This window comes from Phoxinus phoxinus (assembly GCF_949152265.1).
Source record: "Phoxinus phoxinus genome assembly, chromosome: 6".
Classification (NCBI taxonomy): Eukaryota; Metazoa; Chordata; class Actinopteri; order Cypriniformes; family Leuciscidae; genus Phoxinus; species Phoxinus phoxinus.
Genome location: NC_136881.1, coordinates 44,458,557 through 44,474,744, shown reverse-complemented (window position 1 = coordinate 44,474,744; position 16,188 = coordinate 44,458,557). Strand labels below are relative to the sequence as shown.

Sequence of the window (16,188 nt, the reverse complement as noted above, 5' to 3'; positions counted from 1 at the left end):
TGCGTGTGTGTGCGCACCCTCTGCAGTGAAGAGTGTGTGTTGGGGTGTGCGTGTGTGTGTGTGCGTGTGTGTGCGTGTGTGTGTGTGTGTGTTTGCGCACCCTCTGCAGTGAAGAGTGTGTGTTGGGGTGTGCGTGTGTGTGTGTGTGTTTGCGCACCCTCTGCAGTGAAGAGTGTGTGTTGGGGTGTGCGTGTGTGTGTGCGTGTGTGTGTGCGCACCCTCTGCAGTGAAGAGTGTGTGTTGGGGTGTGCGTGTGTGTGTGCGCACCCTCTGCAGTGAAGAGTGTGTGTGTGTGTATGTGCGCGCACCCTCTGCAGTGAAGAGTGTGTGTGTGTGTGTGTGTGTGTGAGTGTGTGTGTGTGTGTGAGTGTGTGTGTGTGTGCGCACCCTCTGCAGTGAACAGTGTGTGTTGGGGTGTGCATGTGTGTGTGTGTGTGTGTGTGCGCACCCTCTGCAGTGAACAGTGTGTGTTGGGGTGTGCATGTGTGTGTGTGTGTGTGCGCACCCTCTGCAGTGAAGAGTGTGTGTTGGGGTGTGCGCCTCAGCTGCAGGTGGACGGTGCAGGCGTTGACCATGATGTTGTCGGTGCTGTTGGAGTTGTGTGTGTGTGTGTGTGTGTGTGTGTGTGCACGCACCCTCTGCAGTGAAGAGTGTGTGTGTGTGTGTGTGTGTGTGTGCGCACCCTCTGCAGTGAAGAGTGTGTGTGTGTGTGTGTGTGTGTATGTGCGCGCACCCTCTGCAGTGAAGAGTGTGTGTGTGTGTGTGTGTGTGTGTGTGTGTGAGTGTGTGTGTGTGTGTGTGTGTGTGTGTGTGTGTGTGTGAGTGTGTGTGTGTGTGTGTGTGTGTGTGTGTGTGTGTGTGTGTGTGTGAGTGTGTGTGTGTGTGTGTGTGTGTGCGCACCCTCTGCAGTGAAGAGTGTGTGTGTGTGTGTGTGTGAGTGTGTGTGCGCACCCTCTGCAGTGAACAGTGTGTGTTGGGGTGTGCGCCTCAGCTGCAGGTGGACGGTGCAGGCGTTGACCATGATGTTGTCGGTGCTGTTGGAGTTGTGTGTGTGTGTGTGTGTGTGTGTGTGTGTGTGCACGCACCCTCTGCAGTGAAGAGTGTGTGTTGGGGTGTGCGCCTCAGCTGCAGGTGGACGGTGCAGGCGTTGACCATGATGTTGTCGGTGCTGTTGGAGTTGTGTGTGTGTGTGTGTGTGTGCGCACCCTCTGCAGTGAAGAGTGTGTGTTGGGGTGTGCGCCTCAGCTGCAGGTGGACGGTGCAGGCGTTGACCATGATGTTGTCGGTGCTGTTGGAGTTGTGTGTGTTCTGCGAGCGCAGGATCCCGGGAGCGTAGTATCCCCTCATCAGCAGGTAGTTGGTGTGAGACGCCTGTGTGGGCTTGACCTCCAGCCTCCTCTTCCTCTCGTCCTCCTCCTCTTCCTCCTCCAGCGCTTTAGTGAGGCTGCACAGACACACACACACGCACACACACACTGAAGTTAATGATCGCTCTTACTCTAAGAGAATAGCTGAGTCCACAACGCAACTATAACAGTAACGGCACAGATGAACGATCGCTGGAATCGTGATGTTTTACAGCTGATGAACGAGACAAACATTGACAGCCAATCAGAATCCATCCTGCTTTCTGCATCCAGATAAAACTTATAAAAAGTTCTACAGATGACATATTGACATATAGAAACTATTTCATGCACTGGTGTGAACACTAATATAGTTACGGTTACAGTTCTGGTGTGAACACTAATATAGTTACGGTTACAGTTCTGGTGTGAACACTAATATAGTTACGGTTTCAGTTCTGGTGTGAACACTAATATAGTTATGGTTACAGTTCTGGTGTGAACACTAATATAGTTATGGTTTCAGTTCTGGTGTGAACACTAATATAGTTACGGTTTCAGTTCTGGTGTGAACACTAATATAGTTATGGTTACAGTTCTGGTGTGAACACTAATATAGTTATGGTTTCAGTTCTGGTGTGAACACTAATATAGTTATGGTTACAGTTCTGGTGTGAACACTAATATAGTTATGGTTTCAGTTCTGGTGTGAACACTAATATAGTTACGGTTACAGTTCTGGTGTGAACACTAATATAGTTATGGTTACAGTTCTGGTGTGAACACTAATATAGTTATGGTTACAGTTCTGGTGTGAACACTAATATAGTTATGGTTTCAGTTCTGGTGTGAACACTAATATAGTTATGGTTACAGTTCTGGTGTGAACACTAATATAGTTACGGTTTCAGTTCTGGTGTGAACACTAATATAGTTACGGTTACAGTTCTGGTGTGAACACTAATATAGTTATGGTTTCAGTTCTGGTGTGAACACTAATATAGTTATGGTTACAGTTCTGGTGTGAACACTAATATAGTTACGGTTACAGTTCTGGTGTGAACACTAATATAGTTATGGTTTCAGTTCTGGTGTGAACACTAATATAGTTACGGTTACAGTTCTGGTGTGAACACTAATATAGTTATGGTTTCAGTTCTGGTGTGAACACTAATATAGTTATGGTTACAGTTCTTGTGTGAACACTAATATAGTTATGGTTACAGTTCTGGTGTGAACACTAATATAGTTATGGTTTCAGTTCTGGTGTGAACACTAATATAGTTACGGTTACAGTTCTGGTGTGAACACTAATATAGTTACGGTTACAGTTCTGGTGTGAACACTAATATAGTTATGGTTTCAGTTCTGGTGTGAACACTAATATAGTTACGGTTACAGTTCTGGTGTGAACACTAATATAGTTATGGTTTCAGTTCTGGTGTGAACACTAATATAGTTATGGTTTCAGTTCTGGTGTGAACACTAATATAGTTACGGTTACAGTTCTGGTGTGAACACTAATATAGTTATGGTTACAGTTCTGGTGTGAACACTAATATAGTTATGGTTACAGTTCTTGTGTGAACACTAATATAGTTACGGTTTCAGTTCTGGTGTGAACACTAATATAGTTACGGTTACAGTTCTGGTGTGAACACTAATATAGTTACGGTTACAGTTCTGGTGTGAACACTAATATAGTTACGGTTTCAGTTCTGGTGTGAACACTAATATAGTTACGGTTACAGTTCTGGTGTGAACACTAATAAAGTTATGGTTTCAGTTCTGGTGTGAACACTAATATAGTTCTGGTTACAGTTCTGGTGTGAACACTAATATAGTTATGGTTTCAGTTCTGGTGTGAACACTAATATAGTTACGGTTACAGTTCTGGTGTGAACACTAATATAGTTATGGTTACAGTTCTGGTGTGAACACTAATATAGTTATGGTTTCAGTTCTGGTGTGAACACTAATATAGTTATGGTTACAGTTCTGGTGTGAACACTAATATAGTTATGGTTTCAGTTCTGGTGTGAACACTAATATAGTTATGGTTACAGTTCTGGTGTGAACACTAATATAGTTACGGTTACAGTTCTGGTGTGAACACTAATATAGTTACGGTTACAGTTCTGGTGTGAACACTAATATAGTTATGGTTACAGTTCTGGTGTGAACACTAATATAGTTATGGTTACAGTTCTGGTGTGAACACTAATATAGTTATGGTTACAGTTCTGGTGTGAACACTAATATAGTTATGGTTTCAGTTCTGGTGTGAACACTAATATAGTTATGGTTTCAGTTCTGGTGTGAACACTAATATAGTTATGGTTACAGTTCTGGTGTGAACACTAATATAGTTATGGTTACAGTTCTGGTGTGAACACTAATATAGTTATGGTTACAGTTCTGGTGTGAACACTAATATAGTTATGGTTACAGTTCTGGTGTGAACACTAATATAGTTATGGTTACAGTTCTGGTGTGAACACTAATATAGTTATGGTTTCAGTTCTGGTGTGAACACTAATATAGTTATGGTTACAGTTCTGGTGTGAACACTAATATAGTTATGGTTACAGTTCTGGTGTGAACACTAATATAGTTATGTTTACAGTTCTGGTGTGAACACTAATATAGTTATGGTTCCAGTTCTGGTGTGAACACTAATATAGTTACGGTTACAGTTCTGGTGTGAACACTAATATAGTTACGGTTACAGTTCTGGTGTGAACACTAATATAGTTATGGTTTCAGTTCTGGTGTGAACACTAATATAGTTATGGTTACAGTTCTGGTGTGAACACTTATATAGTTACGGTTACAGTTCTGGTGTGAACACTAATATAGTTACGGTTACAGTTCTGGTGTGAACACTAATATAGTTACGGTTACAGTTCTGGTGTGAACACTAATATAGTTACGGTTACAGTTCTGGTGTGAACACTAATATAGTTACGGTTACAGTTCTGGTGTGAACACTAATATAGTTATGGTTACAGTTCTGGTGTGAACACTAATATAGTTATGGTTACAGTTCTGGTGTGAACACTAATATAGTTATGGTTACAGTTCTGGTGTGAACACTAATATAGTTACGGTTACAGTTCTGGTGTGAACACTAATATAGTTATGGTTACAGTTCTGGTGTGAACACTAATATAGTTATGGAACACTAATAAAGTTATGGTTACAGTTCTGGTGTGAACACTAATATAGTTACGGTTACAGATCTGGTGTGAACACTAATATAGTTATGGTTACAGTTCTGGTGTGAACACTAATATAGTTATGGTTACAGTTCTGGTGTGAACACTAATATAGTTATGGTTTCAGTTCTGGTGTGAACACTAATATAGTTATGGTTTCAGTTCTGGTGTGAACACTAATATAGTTATGGTTACAGTTCTGGTGTGAACACTAATATAGTTATGGTTACAGTTCTGGTGTGAACACTAATATAGTTATGGTTTCAGTTCTGGTGTGAACACTAATATAGTTATTGTTTCAGTTCTGGTGTGAACACTAATATAGTTATGGTTTCAGTTCTGGTGTGAACACTAATATAGTTATGGTTTCAGTTCTGGTGTGAACACTAATATAGTTATGGTTACAGTTCTGGTGTGAACACTAATATAGTTCTGGTTACAGTTCTGGTGTGAACACTAATATAGTTATGGTTATAGTTCTGGTGTGAACACTAATATAGTTATGGTTTCAGTTCTGGTGTGAACACTAATATAGTTACGGTTACAGTTCTGGTGTGAACACTAATATAGTTACGGTTACAGTTCTGGTGTGAACACTAATATAGTTACGGTTACAGTTCTGGTGTGAACACTAATATAGTTACGGTTACAGTTCTGGTGTGAACACTAATATAGTTATGGTTACAGTTCTGGTGTGAACACTAATATAGTTATGGTTTCAGTTCTGGTGTGAACACTAATATAGTTATGGTTACAGTTCTGGTGTGAACACTAATATAGTTATGGTTTCAGTTCTGGTGTGAACACTAATATAGTTATGGTTACAGTTCTGGTGTGAACACTAATATAGTTATGGTTTCAGTTCTGGTGTGAACACTAATACAGTTATGGTTTCAGTTCTGGTGTGAACACTAATATAGTTATGGTTACAGTTCTGGTGTGAACACTAATATAGTTATGGTTACAGTTCTGGTGTGAACACTAATATAGTTACGGTTACAGTTCTGGTGTGAACACTAATATAGTTATGGTTTCAGTTCTGGTGTGAACACTAATATAGTTATGGTTACAGTTCTGGTGTGAACACTAATATAGTTATGGTTACAGTTCTGGTGTGAACACTAATATAGTTATGGTTTCAGTTCTGGTGTGAACACTAATATAGTTATGGTTACAGTTCTGGTGTGAACACTAATATAGTTATGGTTTCAGTTCTGGTGTGAACACTAATATAGTTATGGTTACAGTTCTGGTGTGCTGGTGTGAACGGGTCATTAGCGTGTGTAACTGAGCGCAGCACCTCTTGACCACCTCGTTGTCCACCATCGAACTGTCCACCACCACGATCTGCTGTGGGATGTTGAGGTCCAGGGTCAGCAGGCCCAGGGTCATGAGGGTCAGGCAGCAGGCGCTGGCGCCCCCTGGAGCGTCCATGGGGAACTGCAGCATGCCCTGCGCGTGGCCCTCGTGCTCCTCGGCTCCCGGGCCCTCGGGGTCCGTCTGGAAGTGGAAGCTGTTGGGTCTGTCACTGCGGTCGCCCTCGTATAAACCCGTCATCAGATCGAACGCCTCGTTAAAGACGAGGCTCGGGAAACGCCACGTGAAGAACCTGCAGCACACGGACGACCTTAAAGGTCCAACACTACTCCACTCAAGCATACACATACCAGATGTTTGCAGACATGTAGGAAACATGCTAAGTTCACATACTCGTGTCTCTGACAAACACTTCAACAGCCAGTTATATTACTTACTATTGTTGTCAGTCGGTTTTTGTTTTGGTCTGTGTGACTGGGACAGCTGGTAGGACATGGGCGTGCGTGTGTGTGTGTGTGTGTGTGTGTGTGTGTGTGTGACCTGTGGTAGTGCTGGGACAGCTGGTAGGACATGTGCGTGCGTGTGTGTGTGTGTGTGTCCTGTAGTAGTGCTGGGACAGCTGGTAGGACATGGGCAGGTGTGTGTGTGTGTGTGTGTGTGTGTGTGTGTGTGTCCTGTAGTAGTGCTGGGACAGCTGGTGGGACATGGGCAGGTGTGTGTGTGTGTGTGTGTGTGTGTGTGTGAGAGAGAGACCTGTAGTAGTGCTGGGACAGCTGGTAGGACATGGGCAGGTGTGTGTGTGTGTGACCTGTAGTAGTGCTGGGACAGCTGGTAGGACATGGGCAGGTGTGTGTGTGTGTGTGTGTGTGTGTGTGTGTGTGACCTGTAGTAGTGCTGGGACAGCTGGTAGGACATGGGCAGGTGTGTGTGTGTGTGTGTGTGTGTGTGTGTGTGTGTGTGTGTGTGTGTGTGTGTGTCCTGTAGTAGTGCTGGGACAGCTGGTAGGACATGGGCAGGTGTGTGTGTGTGACCTGTAGTAGTGCTGGGACAGCTGGTAGGACATGGGCAGGTGTGTGTGTGTGTGTGACCTGTAGTAGTGCTGGGACAGCTGGTAGGACATGGGCAGGAAGGGCAGCGAGTGGCACTTCTTCAGGTGGGCTTTGGTGATGGGCCGCCTGCGGTTGACTAGCGCCCGGTTACGACACGTCTGGAAGGCCTGGGACAAAACCTCCTCGCTGTAGCGCGTGTACAGACAGAACGTCTAGAACACACACACACACACGATCACTGACACAGCACTCATACATGAACACAGTATAAACACCTGTGTGTGTGTGTGTACCTGGAAGGGTCTGTAGTTCTTCATCTGAGCGTTGGTGAGCACTAGCGTGCTCTGAATTAAATTAAACAGCACCAGAACATCAATGTCCTCCTTCCTGAAACACACAGTCATTACAGTCCAACACAAACTCCACTGGTGTTTAAACCGCAGCGCAGAAACTGGTGTCTGCACTCTCCTGGAACTCTTTTAATTACTTTGGGTTTTTTTTTTAAATATGTATAATAGTAATAAGAATAGTGTTTAATTAATAGTGTCTTCCAGAGCTCAAAGCACTTGATAAGCAAAACTTAATTAAACAATAAAATCGTCAGTTTGTTTATTAAAATTAATAGTGTGATGTTATTACACACACACCTCTTCAAGACGTCTATAGTGCGCTCAAGTGATTCGTCAATCGTGTACACCTTAAACCTGAGGAAACACACACACAACACACACATTGTTCTTAATGTTTTCTAAAACTATACAAATAAGTACCGGTAATTGAAATAAAGCTGAAATAAAAAATATATATAAATGAAAAAACATGATGAAAATTAGAAACGTTGCATTGGCAACTAATTGATTGAAATTGAAAACTCAAAAAATAAAATTAAAAGCGAATTTAAAATATGAATAAAAACTAATACTAAAATGACACGGGTGTGTGTACTTGTGAAAGAGCTGGTCTCGCGTGTCTGGTATGATGACATCACTAGAGCCGTAGCTGGAGCTGAACTTTGACCTCAGAGAACGTACAAACTCCTTATACTCCTCAGCACACACCTGTGACACACACACACATACACACACACACACACGATTAGATCCGACTCATGGTGTCACAATCCAATTCTAAGGTTAATCTAATCCCCCTCCCCCATTGTTTGTTCTGTAATGAAAATGCAAAACACAGTAACGACACATTTTCCTGAGTGGAATCGCTGATCTGTGACAGATGGGTTCGGCTCAAATATATAAACATTCTTAAATCAAGATACATTTACTGGAGAAGCAAAATGACTGAAGATATTAAAGTCTTGTTTTCTGAAAAATGTATCAAAATGAAGTGAGTTTGTGCTTACAAATGTCTGTCAAAGGAGTCAGAAAAATTATTTATTCAAAGTGAAAACAAGATTATTTTTCTGATCACAATTGCAGTTTTACAGTGTAGAAACTAAAGATTTCTGAGACCCATTTTTCCTAAAAATCTTAAAAAGAATTCAGATTAATACGGGTAAAAAACTTTTCACAAGTATCGGTTTTTGTGGACTTTAAATACTTGCTAAAAGGTTTTATTTGGCCGCAAGAAGAAAATGACATTAAAAATCATAAAAATTAAACGCAGAATTGATTCAGAATCGTTGAAGAATGGCGTCTCACCTTCACATCGTTGTAGTCGTCAGTTCGGTTCAGGAATTTGGCCATCAGCTCTTTATCCTGATACATCTCAGCCAGACAAATCCTACAAGACAACCATCAGACTTACACTGAGTTTCAGTGTGTCCGTCTGCAGTCATTATAAAGAGCAGTGTGAGTGTGTGAGAGAGTGTAATTGTACACACACACACCTGAAGTTCAGGCAGGTCTGAGGGTTCTTCATGATGTAGCGTGAGCGTCGGCTGACAGACAGAGAGGTTTTATCCAGCGATAACTCAAACTCAGCATGCAGCACGTCACGAACCACCGTCCAGGGCACGAACGGCCTCTTCAGCTACACACACACACACGCACATTTAGTCCTATCTCAAATGTACTTTTTATCATGTTTAATCAACCTAGTCTGTTTCTATTAGGTAAAGTTGACTAAAATCTGGGAATTTTAGTGTAGTTCTACACAACTCTGCTTCTCCATTAACCCTAACAGCTGATGACTTTGCCATATTCTTCTTTCATTCGTTGCTAAACCACTTGAATGAGTTGTTTTGAACCAGATCTCTGCCTTTCTTACACAGAAAAACCTCCTGAACAACAACCAGTCTGGTTTCAGAAGCATCACTCAACAGACGGCCCTGCTATCATTATTGAAGCTCTGAGACTGGCAAGAGGAGCCTCCAAATCCTCAGTTCTCATCCTGCTGGATCTGCTGCTTCTGACACAGATCACCACCAGATGCTCCGGTCAACCCTCATCACGAAGGGCATCTCAGGAACTGCATTTCAGTGGTTCAAGTCTTACCTCTCAGTAGGTCCTTCAGAGTGTATTGGAGGGGTGAGGTCTCTAAGACCCAACATCTAACTACTGGAGTGCCTCAGGGCTCAGTACTGGGACCGCTTCTCTTCTCTATCTACATGTCATCACTAGGGTCTGTCATTCAGAAACATGGTTTATCCCATTACTGTTATCATCTAGCTACTGGAGTGCCTCAGGTCTCAGTGCTGGGACCGCTTCTCTTCTCCGTCTACATGTCATCACTAGATCTGTCATTCAGAAACATGTTTTTCCCATCACTGCTACGCTAATGACACACAACTCTAACTCTCATTCCAGCCAGAGGATCCGACGATCTGCTCGCATCTTGACCTGCCTGCCTGACAGACATTTCTTGCTGGATGAAGGACCATCACATTCAACTAAACCTTGTGAAGACAGAACTCCTCGTGGTCTCGATCAACCCAACACTTCAGCACAACTTCTCCATTCATCTAGGTTCATCATCCATAGCTGAGTTTCCATGTCGGACCAAAAGAGGGCGACATGTAGATAGTCCATTTCCACTTTCATGTTGAGATAGTGTTTAATGTTGTCACAGAAAACAGGTAATCAACAAACATTTTCCGCTGTAGTTTTCGTGTTAACGAACACTTGTGTGTGCGCGGGTACCTTGCGGTTGAGGAAGTGGCTGGCGACGCGGCACAGCATCAGCAGACTGTCCTCCATGTGTGTCCACGCCACTCTCTGCCTGGTCATCTGTAGAAGAGCACGCTGGTCCGTCTCGTCCTGGGCCTGACTCTGCCTGCTCGCTCGCACTGACACACACACACACACACACACACACACACCCTGATGAGCTACATGACATCACCACCGTTTAATACATCAATTCTGTCAGCGCCAGTACCTTTCTTCTTCTTGCGTGCCGGTTTGCTGCTGTCTGTCTTGGGTCTCTTGCGTTTGAGGTTTCGTCCTCCACACACCTCCTGGTTTCTGCTGGCCGGCTGCGAGCTCAGGCGCACCTCCTCCTCCAGGACAGCAGGGGGCGCCACCTTCGCCCCACTCTGAGCCCCTGACCACCACACAGAGACTCATAATCGGATATAACACAGGGCTGCGTCTGAAATCGCCCCCTATAACCTTAAATAGGGCACTATTTGAGGGAACAGCCATTTGTAGTGGTATCTGAATTCGTAGTGGACATTACTGAGTGCACTCATTCAATCCCACAATACACCGCAATAACGAGTGTGTATGCTCTCTGATGTATGCTCAACAGCTAGAGAATACCCATAATGCACTGTGAGAGTACTGCGCTGAATGAATTCCCGCGTCTGACCAGAAGATGGCGCTGAATCATCCATCCAAACCACTGGTCCAATGTGGCTACAGCATTATCATACAGGTATAAATTCCTTTTTAATTGATTATTATTTTATTACGGTTTATGTGTGCTAGTTTCCCTTCATCACTACAGTTGCTGCAACATTTTAAATGATTATTAAGCAGCACAAACTATGGAAAATCTGCAGGGCTTCCGACGCACTCAGTGTCTGAATTCACTCACTCGTTTTCATTCACTCCTTCAGTGGACTAAATTAGTGGACTGGGAATAGTGAATGAGGGTATAGGGGGGCGATTTCGAACACAGCACAGCTTAGGCGACTTAATGCTTTGATTGGCCAATAGGGGCTTTCGCACCGGATAGTTCTAGGAACTCAGTTATAGGAACGAGCCACCAGGGTGAACTAATGGTTCCCATAGGAACGTTTTCCTGTTGTGTTCGCACCGCCAGCAGGAACTCTGAAGTGACGTAAGACACGCTAGTTGTTGTGACTTATTTTGACGGCGCTGAGAACGACTGAGCTCACATTCTCATTCTCTGTTCGTTAGTTTACGATCTGTCTAATACATTATTATATAGAACTGTTATACATAGAAAGTAGACAGTAATAAAAGGTTATTAGCGTATGCCGTGCGTTGATGTTCTCCTCAGCTAAAGGTTGAGAGCTCCATCTATCACAGTTTTCCATGTTCGTAGAGTTAGTTTCTGGAGTAAATATATAGGCTAATAATCGGTGTGTTTACACAGCTTTTTTTTTTTTTTTTTTAATGGCGGCTGCTGGTGTTCCGCGTGCGTTCGGCCAATCAGCAAACACTAACGTCACGGATGGTTCCTATAGCGCTGTGTAGGCCGACTCTGAAGCAGGAGTAAATCAGTTCCTCCAAAATAAGTTAGGAACTATGAAAAGGTTCCTCCAATGCAAAAGCCCCTATTCACAGCACGGCAAAAGTTCTGAACGTGTGTGTGTGTGTGTGTGTGTGTGTGTGTGTGTGTGTGTGTGTGTGTGTGTGAGAGAGAGAGCGTTACCGGTGAGCGTAGCCGGTTTGGGCGGAGGGTGTTTGGACAGCACGTTCCTCAGTCTGACGGTATGATGCGTTCCTGAATCTTCAGTGCTCTGACAACATCACAAACACATTAACACACAGCGCAACAGTGCTGACATCACACGTGTGTGTGTGTGTGTTTGTGTGTGTGTATACCTGTTTGTTTTGGTTGATCAGGTGACTGGTCCATGTCCAGTTGCGTTTCAGGTGGCTGAAAAAGCAGGAGTCCAGTCCGCCAGCACCCTGCCCGTCGCCGGGGGTAACGCCATCATCCACCACGTCACAACTGCCCCTAGCAACCAGAAACACAAGCGAACGTGACATCAGCCAATCAGGTGACAGACTATCCAGCCTGAGCCAATCATAACGGCTGACTCACTGTAGCGTGTACATCAGCCTGGTGTTGCGCTCCATTGTCATGGCGACGTCAGACTCCGCCCCCTCAGCGTTACTGTCTCCAGGGCGCGGCCGGATTACACCTGAAACACACATTTGGGGTTACAGTACGGTTGTTCTATTCAGGCTGAAGGTTTGGCGCAATAATATTGCGGTAATGCTGTGGTAGTGTTGTATTTAGGTTGAGGGTTTGGCGCAGTAATGTTGTGGTAGTGTTGTATTTAGGTTGAGGGTTTGGCGCAGTAATGTTGTGGTAATGTTGTGGTAGTGTTGTATTTAGGTTGAGGGATTGGCGCAGTAATGTTGTGGTAATGCTGTGGTAGTGTTGTATTTAGGTTGAGGGTTTGGCGCAGTAATGTTGTGGTAATGCTGTGGTAGTGTTGTATTTAGGTTGAGGGTTTGGCGCAGTAATGTTGTGGTAATGTTGTGGTAGTGTTGTATTTAGGTTGAGGGATTGGCGCAGTAATGTTGTGGTAATGCTGTGGTAGTGTTGTATTTAGGTTGAGGGATTGGCGCAGTAATGTTGTGGTAATGCTGTGGTAGTGTTGTATTTAGGTTGAGGGATTGGCGCAGTAATGTTGTGGTAGTGTTGTATTTAGGTTGAGGGTTTGGCGCAGTAATGTTGTGGTAATGTTGTGGTAGTGTTGTATTTAGGTTGAGGGTTTGGCGCAGTAATGTTGTGGTAGTGTTGTGGTAGTGTTGTATTTAGGTTGAGGGTTTGGCGCAGTAATGCTGGGGTAGTGTTGTATTTAGGTTGAGGGTTTGGCGCAGTAATGTTGTGGTAATGTTGTGGTAGTGTTGTATTTAGGTTGAGGGTTTGGCGCAGTAATGCTGGGGTAGTGTTGTATTTAGGTTGAGGGTTTGGCGCAGTAATGTTGTGGTAGTGTTGTATTTAGGTTGAGGGATTGGCGCAGTAATGTTGTGGTAGTGTTGTATTTAGGTTGAGGGATTGGCGCAGTAATGTTGTGGTAGTGTTGTATTTAGGTTGAGGGATTGGCGCAGTAATGCTGGGGTAGTGTTGTATTTAGGTAGAGGGATTGGCGCAGTAATGTTGTGGTAGTGTTGTATTTAGGTTGAGGGTTTGGCACAGTAATGTTGTGGTAGTGTTGTATTTAGGTTGAGGGTTTGGCGCAGTAATGTTGTGGTAGTGTTGTATTTAGGTTGAGGGATTGGCGCAGTAATGTTGTGGTAATGCTGTGGTAGTGTTGTATTTAGGTTGAGGGATTGGCGCAGTAATGCTGGGGTAGTGTTGTATTTAGGTAGAGGGATTGGCGCAGTAATGTTGTGGTAGTGTTGTATTTAGGTTGAGGGTTTGGCACAGTAATGTTGTGGTAGTGTTGTATTTAGGTTGAGGGTTTGGCGCAGTAATGTTGTGGTAGTGTTGTATTTAGGTTGAGGGATTGGCGCAGTAATGTTGTGGTAGTGTTGTATTTAGGTTGAGGGTTTGGCGCAGTAATGTTGTAGTAGTGTTGTATTTAGGTTGAGGGTTTGGCACAGTAATGTTGTGGTAGTGTTGTATTTAGGTTGAGGGTTTGGCGCAGTAATGTTGTAGTAGTGTTGTATTTAGGTTGAGGGATTGGCGCAGTAATGCTGGGGTAGTGTTGTATTTAGGTAGAGGGATTGGCGCAGTAATGTTGTGGTAGTGTTGTATTTAGGTTGAGGGTTTGGCACAGTAATGTTGTGGTAGTGTTGTATTTAGGTTGAGGGTTTGGCGCAGTAATGTTGTGGTAGTGTTGTATTTAGGTTGAGGGATTGGCGCAGTAATGTTGTGGTAATGCTGTGGTAGTGTTGTATTTAGGTTGAGGGATTGGCGCAGTAATGTTGTGGTATTGCTGTGGTAGTGTTGTATTTAGGTTGAGGGATTGGCGCAGTAATGTTGTGGTAGTGTTGTATTTAGGTTGAGGGTTTGGCGCAGTAATGCTGTGGTAGTGTTGTATTTAGGTTGAGGGATTGGCGCAGTAATGTTGTGGTAGTGTTGTATTTAGGTTGAGGGATTGGCGCAGTAATGTTGTGGTAGTGTTGTATTTAGGTTGAGGGTTTGGCGCAGTAATGTTGTGGTAGTGTTGTATTTAGGTTGAGGGTTTGGCGCAGTAATGTTGTGGTAGTGTTGTATTTAGGTTGAGGGTTTGGCGCAGTAATGTTGTAGTAGTGTTGTATTTAGGTTGAGGGTTTGGCGCAGTAATGCTGTGGTAGTGTTGTATTTAGGTTGAGGGTTTGGCGCAGTAATGTTGTGGTAGTGTTGTATTTAGGTTGAGGGTTTGGCGCAGTAATGCTGTGGTAGTGTTGTATTTAGGTTGAGGGATTGGCGCAGTAATGTTGTGGTAGTGTTGTATTTAGGTTGAGGGATTGGCGCAGTAATGTTGTGGTAGTGTTGTATTTAGGTTGAGGGTTTGGCGCAGTAATGTTGTGGTAGTGTTGTATTTAGGTTGAGGGATTGGCGCAGTAATGTTGTGGTAGTGTTGTATTTAGGTTGAGGGTTTGGCGCAGTAATGTTGTGGTAGTGTTGTATTTAGGTTGAGGGATTGGCGCAGTAATGTTGTGGTAGTGTTGTATTTAGGTTGAGGGTTTGGCGCAGTAATGCTGTAGTAGTGTTGTATTTAGGTTGAGGGTTTGGCGCAGTAATGTTGTGGTAGTGTTGTATTTAGGTTGAGGGTTTGGCGCAGTAATGCTGTGGTAGTGTTGTATTTAGGTTGAGGGATTGGCGCAGTAATGTTGTGGTAGTGTTGTATTTAGGTTGAGGGATTGGCGCAGTAATGTTGTGGTAGTGTTGTATTTAGGTTGAGGGTTTGGCGCAGTAATGTTGTGGTAGTGTTGTATTTAGGTTGAGGGATTGGCGCAGTAATGTTGTGGTAGTGTTGTATTTAGGTTGAGGGTTTGGCGCAGTAATGTTGTGGTAGTGTTGTATTTAGGTTGAGGGATTGGCGCAGTAATGTTGTGGTAGTGTTGTATTTAGGTTGAGGGTTTGGCGCAGTAATGTTGTAGTAGTGTTGTATTTAGGTTGAGGGTTTGGCACAGTAATGTTGTGGTAGTGTTGTATTTAGGTTGAGGGTTTGGCGCAGTAATGTTGTAGTAGTGTTGTATTTAGGTTGAGGGATTGGCGCAGTAATGCTGGGGTAGTGTTGTATTTAGGTAGAGGGATTGGCGCAGTAATGTTGTGGTAGTGTTGTATTTAGGTTGAGGGTTTGGCACAGTAATGTTGTGGTAGTGTTGTATTTAGGTTGAGGGTTTGGCGCAGTAATGTTGTGGTAGTGTTGTATTTAGGTTGAGGGATTGGCGCAGTAATGTTGTGGTAATGCTGTGGTAGTGTTGTATTTAGGTTGAGGGATTGGCGCAGTAATGTTGTGGTATTGCTGTGGTAGTGTTGTATTTAGGTTGAGGGATTGGCGCAGTAATGTTGTGGTAGTGTTGTATTTAGGTTGAGGGTTTGGCGCAGTAATGCTGTGGTAGTGTTGTATTTAGGTTGAGGGATTGGCGCAGTAATGTTGTGGTAGTGTTGTATTTAGGTTGAGGGATTGGCGCAGTAATGTTGTGGTAGTGTTGTATTTAGGTTGAGGGTTTGGCGCAGTAATGTTGTGGTAGTGTTGTATTTAGGTTGAGGGTTTGGCGCAGTAATGTTGTGGTAGTGTTGTATTTAGGTTGAGGGATTGGCGCAGTAATGTTGTGGTAATGCTGTGGTAGTGTTGTATTTAGGTTGAGGGTTTGGCGCAGTAATGTTGTGGTAGTGTTGTATTTAGGTTGAGGGTTTGGCGCAGTAATGTTGTGGTAGTGTTGTATTTAGGTTGAGGGTTTGGCGCAGTAATGTTGTGGTAGTGTTGTATTTAGGTTGAGGGTTTGGCGCAGTAATGTTGTGGTAATGCTGTGGTAGTGTTGTATTTAGGTTGAGGGATTGGCGCAGTAATGTTGTGGTAATACTGTGGTAGTGTTGTATTTAGGTTGAGGGTTTGGCACAGTAATGTTGTGGTTGGTAATGCTGTGGTAGTGTTGTATTTAGGTTGAGCGATTGGCGCAGTAATGTTGTGGTAATACTGTGGTAGTGTTGTATTTAGGT

At 43.6% G+C, this 16,188-nt stretch overlaps 2 protein-coding genes across 3 annotated transcripts in view; one reads left to right on the top strand and one right to left on the bottom strand.

Annotated features, from left to right (window-relative positions):
• Positions 1-16,188, top strand: part of mslnb (mesothelin b) — a gene marked incomplete at its 5' end in the record, with an annotated part of 567,774 nt that overhangs the window by 100,072 nt on the left and 451,514 nt on the right. The window lies entirely within an intron of this gene.
• gtf3c1 (general transcription factor IIIC subunit 1) overlaps positions 1-16,188 on the bottom strand; it is a 40,606-nt gene that overhangs the window by 3,272 nt on the left and 21,146 nt on the right. The window contains exons 20-32 of one of the 2 annotated variants that reach the window (XM_079617237.1): positions 12,124-12,223; positions 11,901-12,036; positions 11,728-11,815; positions 10,264-10,428; positions 10,026-10,171; positions 8,774-8,916; positions 8,586-8,667; positions 7,876-7,988; positions 7,578-7,634; positions 7,224-7,317; positions 6,970-7,142; positions 5,865-6,173; positions 1,086-1,444 (exon numbers count right to left, since the gene is read on the bottom strand). In XM_079617237.1, coding sequence (XP_079473363.1) covers positions 1,086-1,444; positions 5,865-6,173; positions 6,970-7,142; positions 7,224-7,317; positions 7,578-7,634; positions 7,876-7,988; positions 8,586-8,667; positions 8,774-8,916; positions 10,026-10,171; positions 10,264-10,428; positions 11,728-11,815; positions 11,901-12,036; positions 12,124-12,223 — 1,965 coding nt within the window. The remainder of the gene's footprint in view (positions 1-1,085; positions 1,445-5,864; positions 6,174-6,969; positions 7,143-7,223; positions 7,318-7,577; positions 7,635-7,875; positions 7,989-8,585; positions 8,668-8,773; positions 8,917-10,025; positions 10,172-10,263; positions 10,429-11,727; positions 11,816-11,900; positions 12,037-12,123; positions 12,224-16,188) is intronic. The other variant, XM_079617238.1, reaches the window with a different exon arrangement.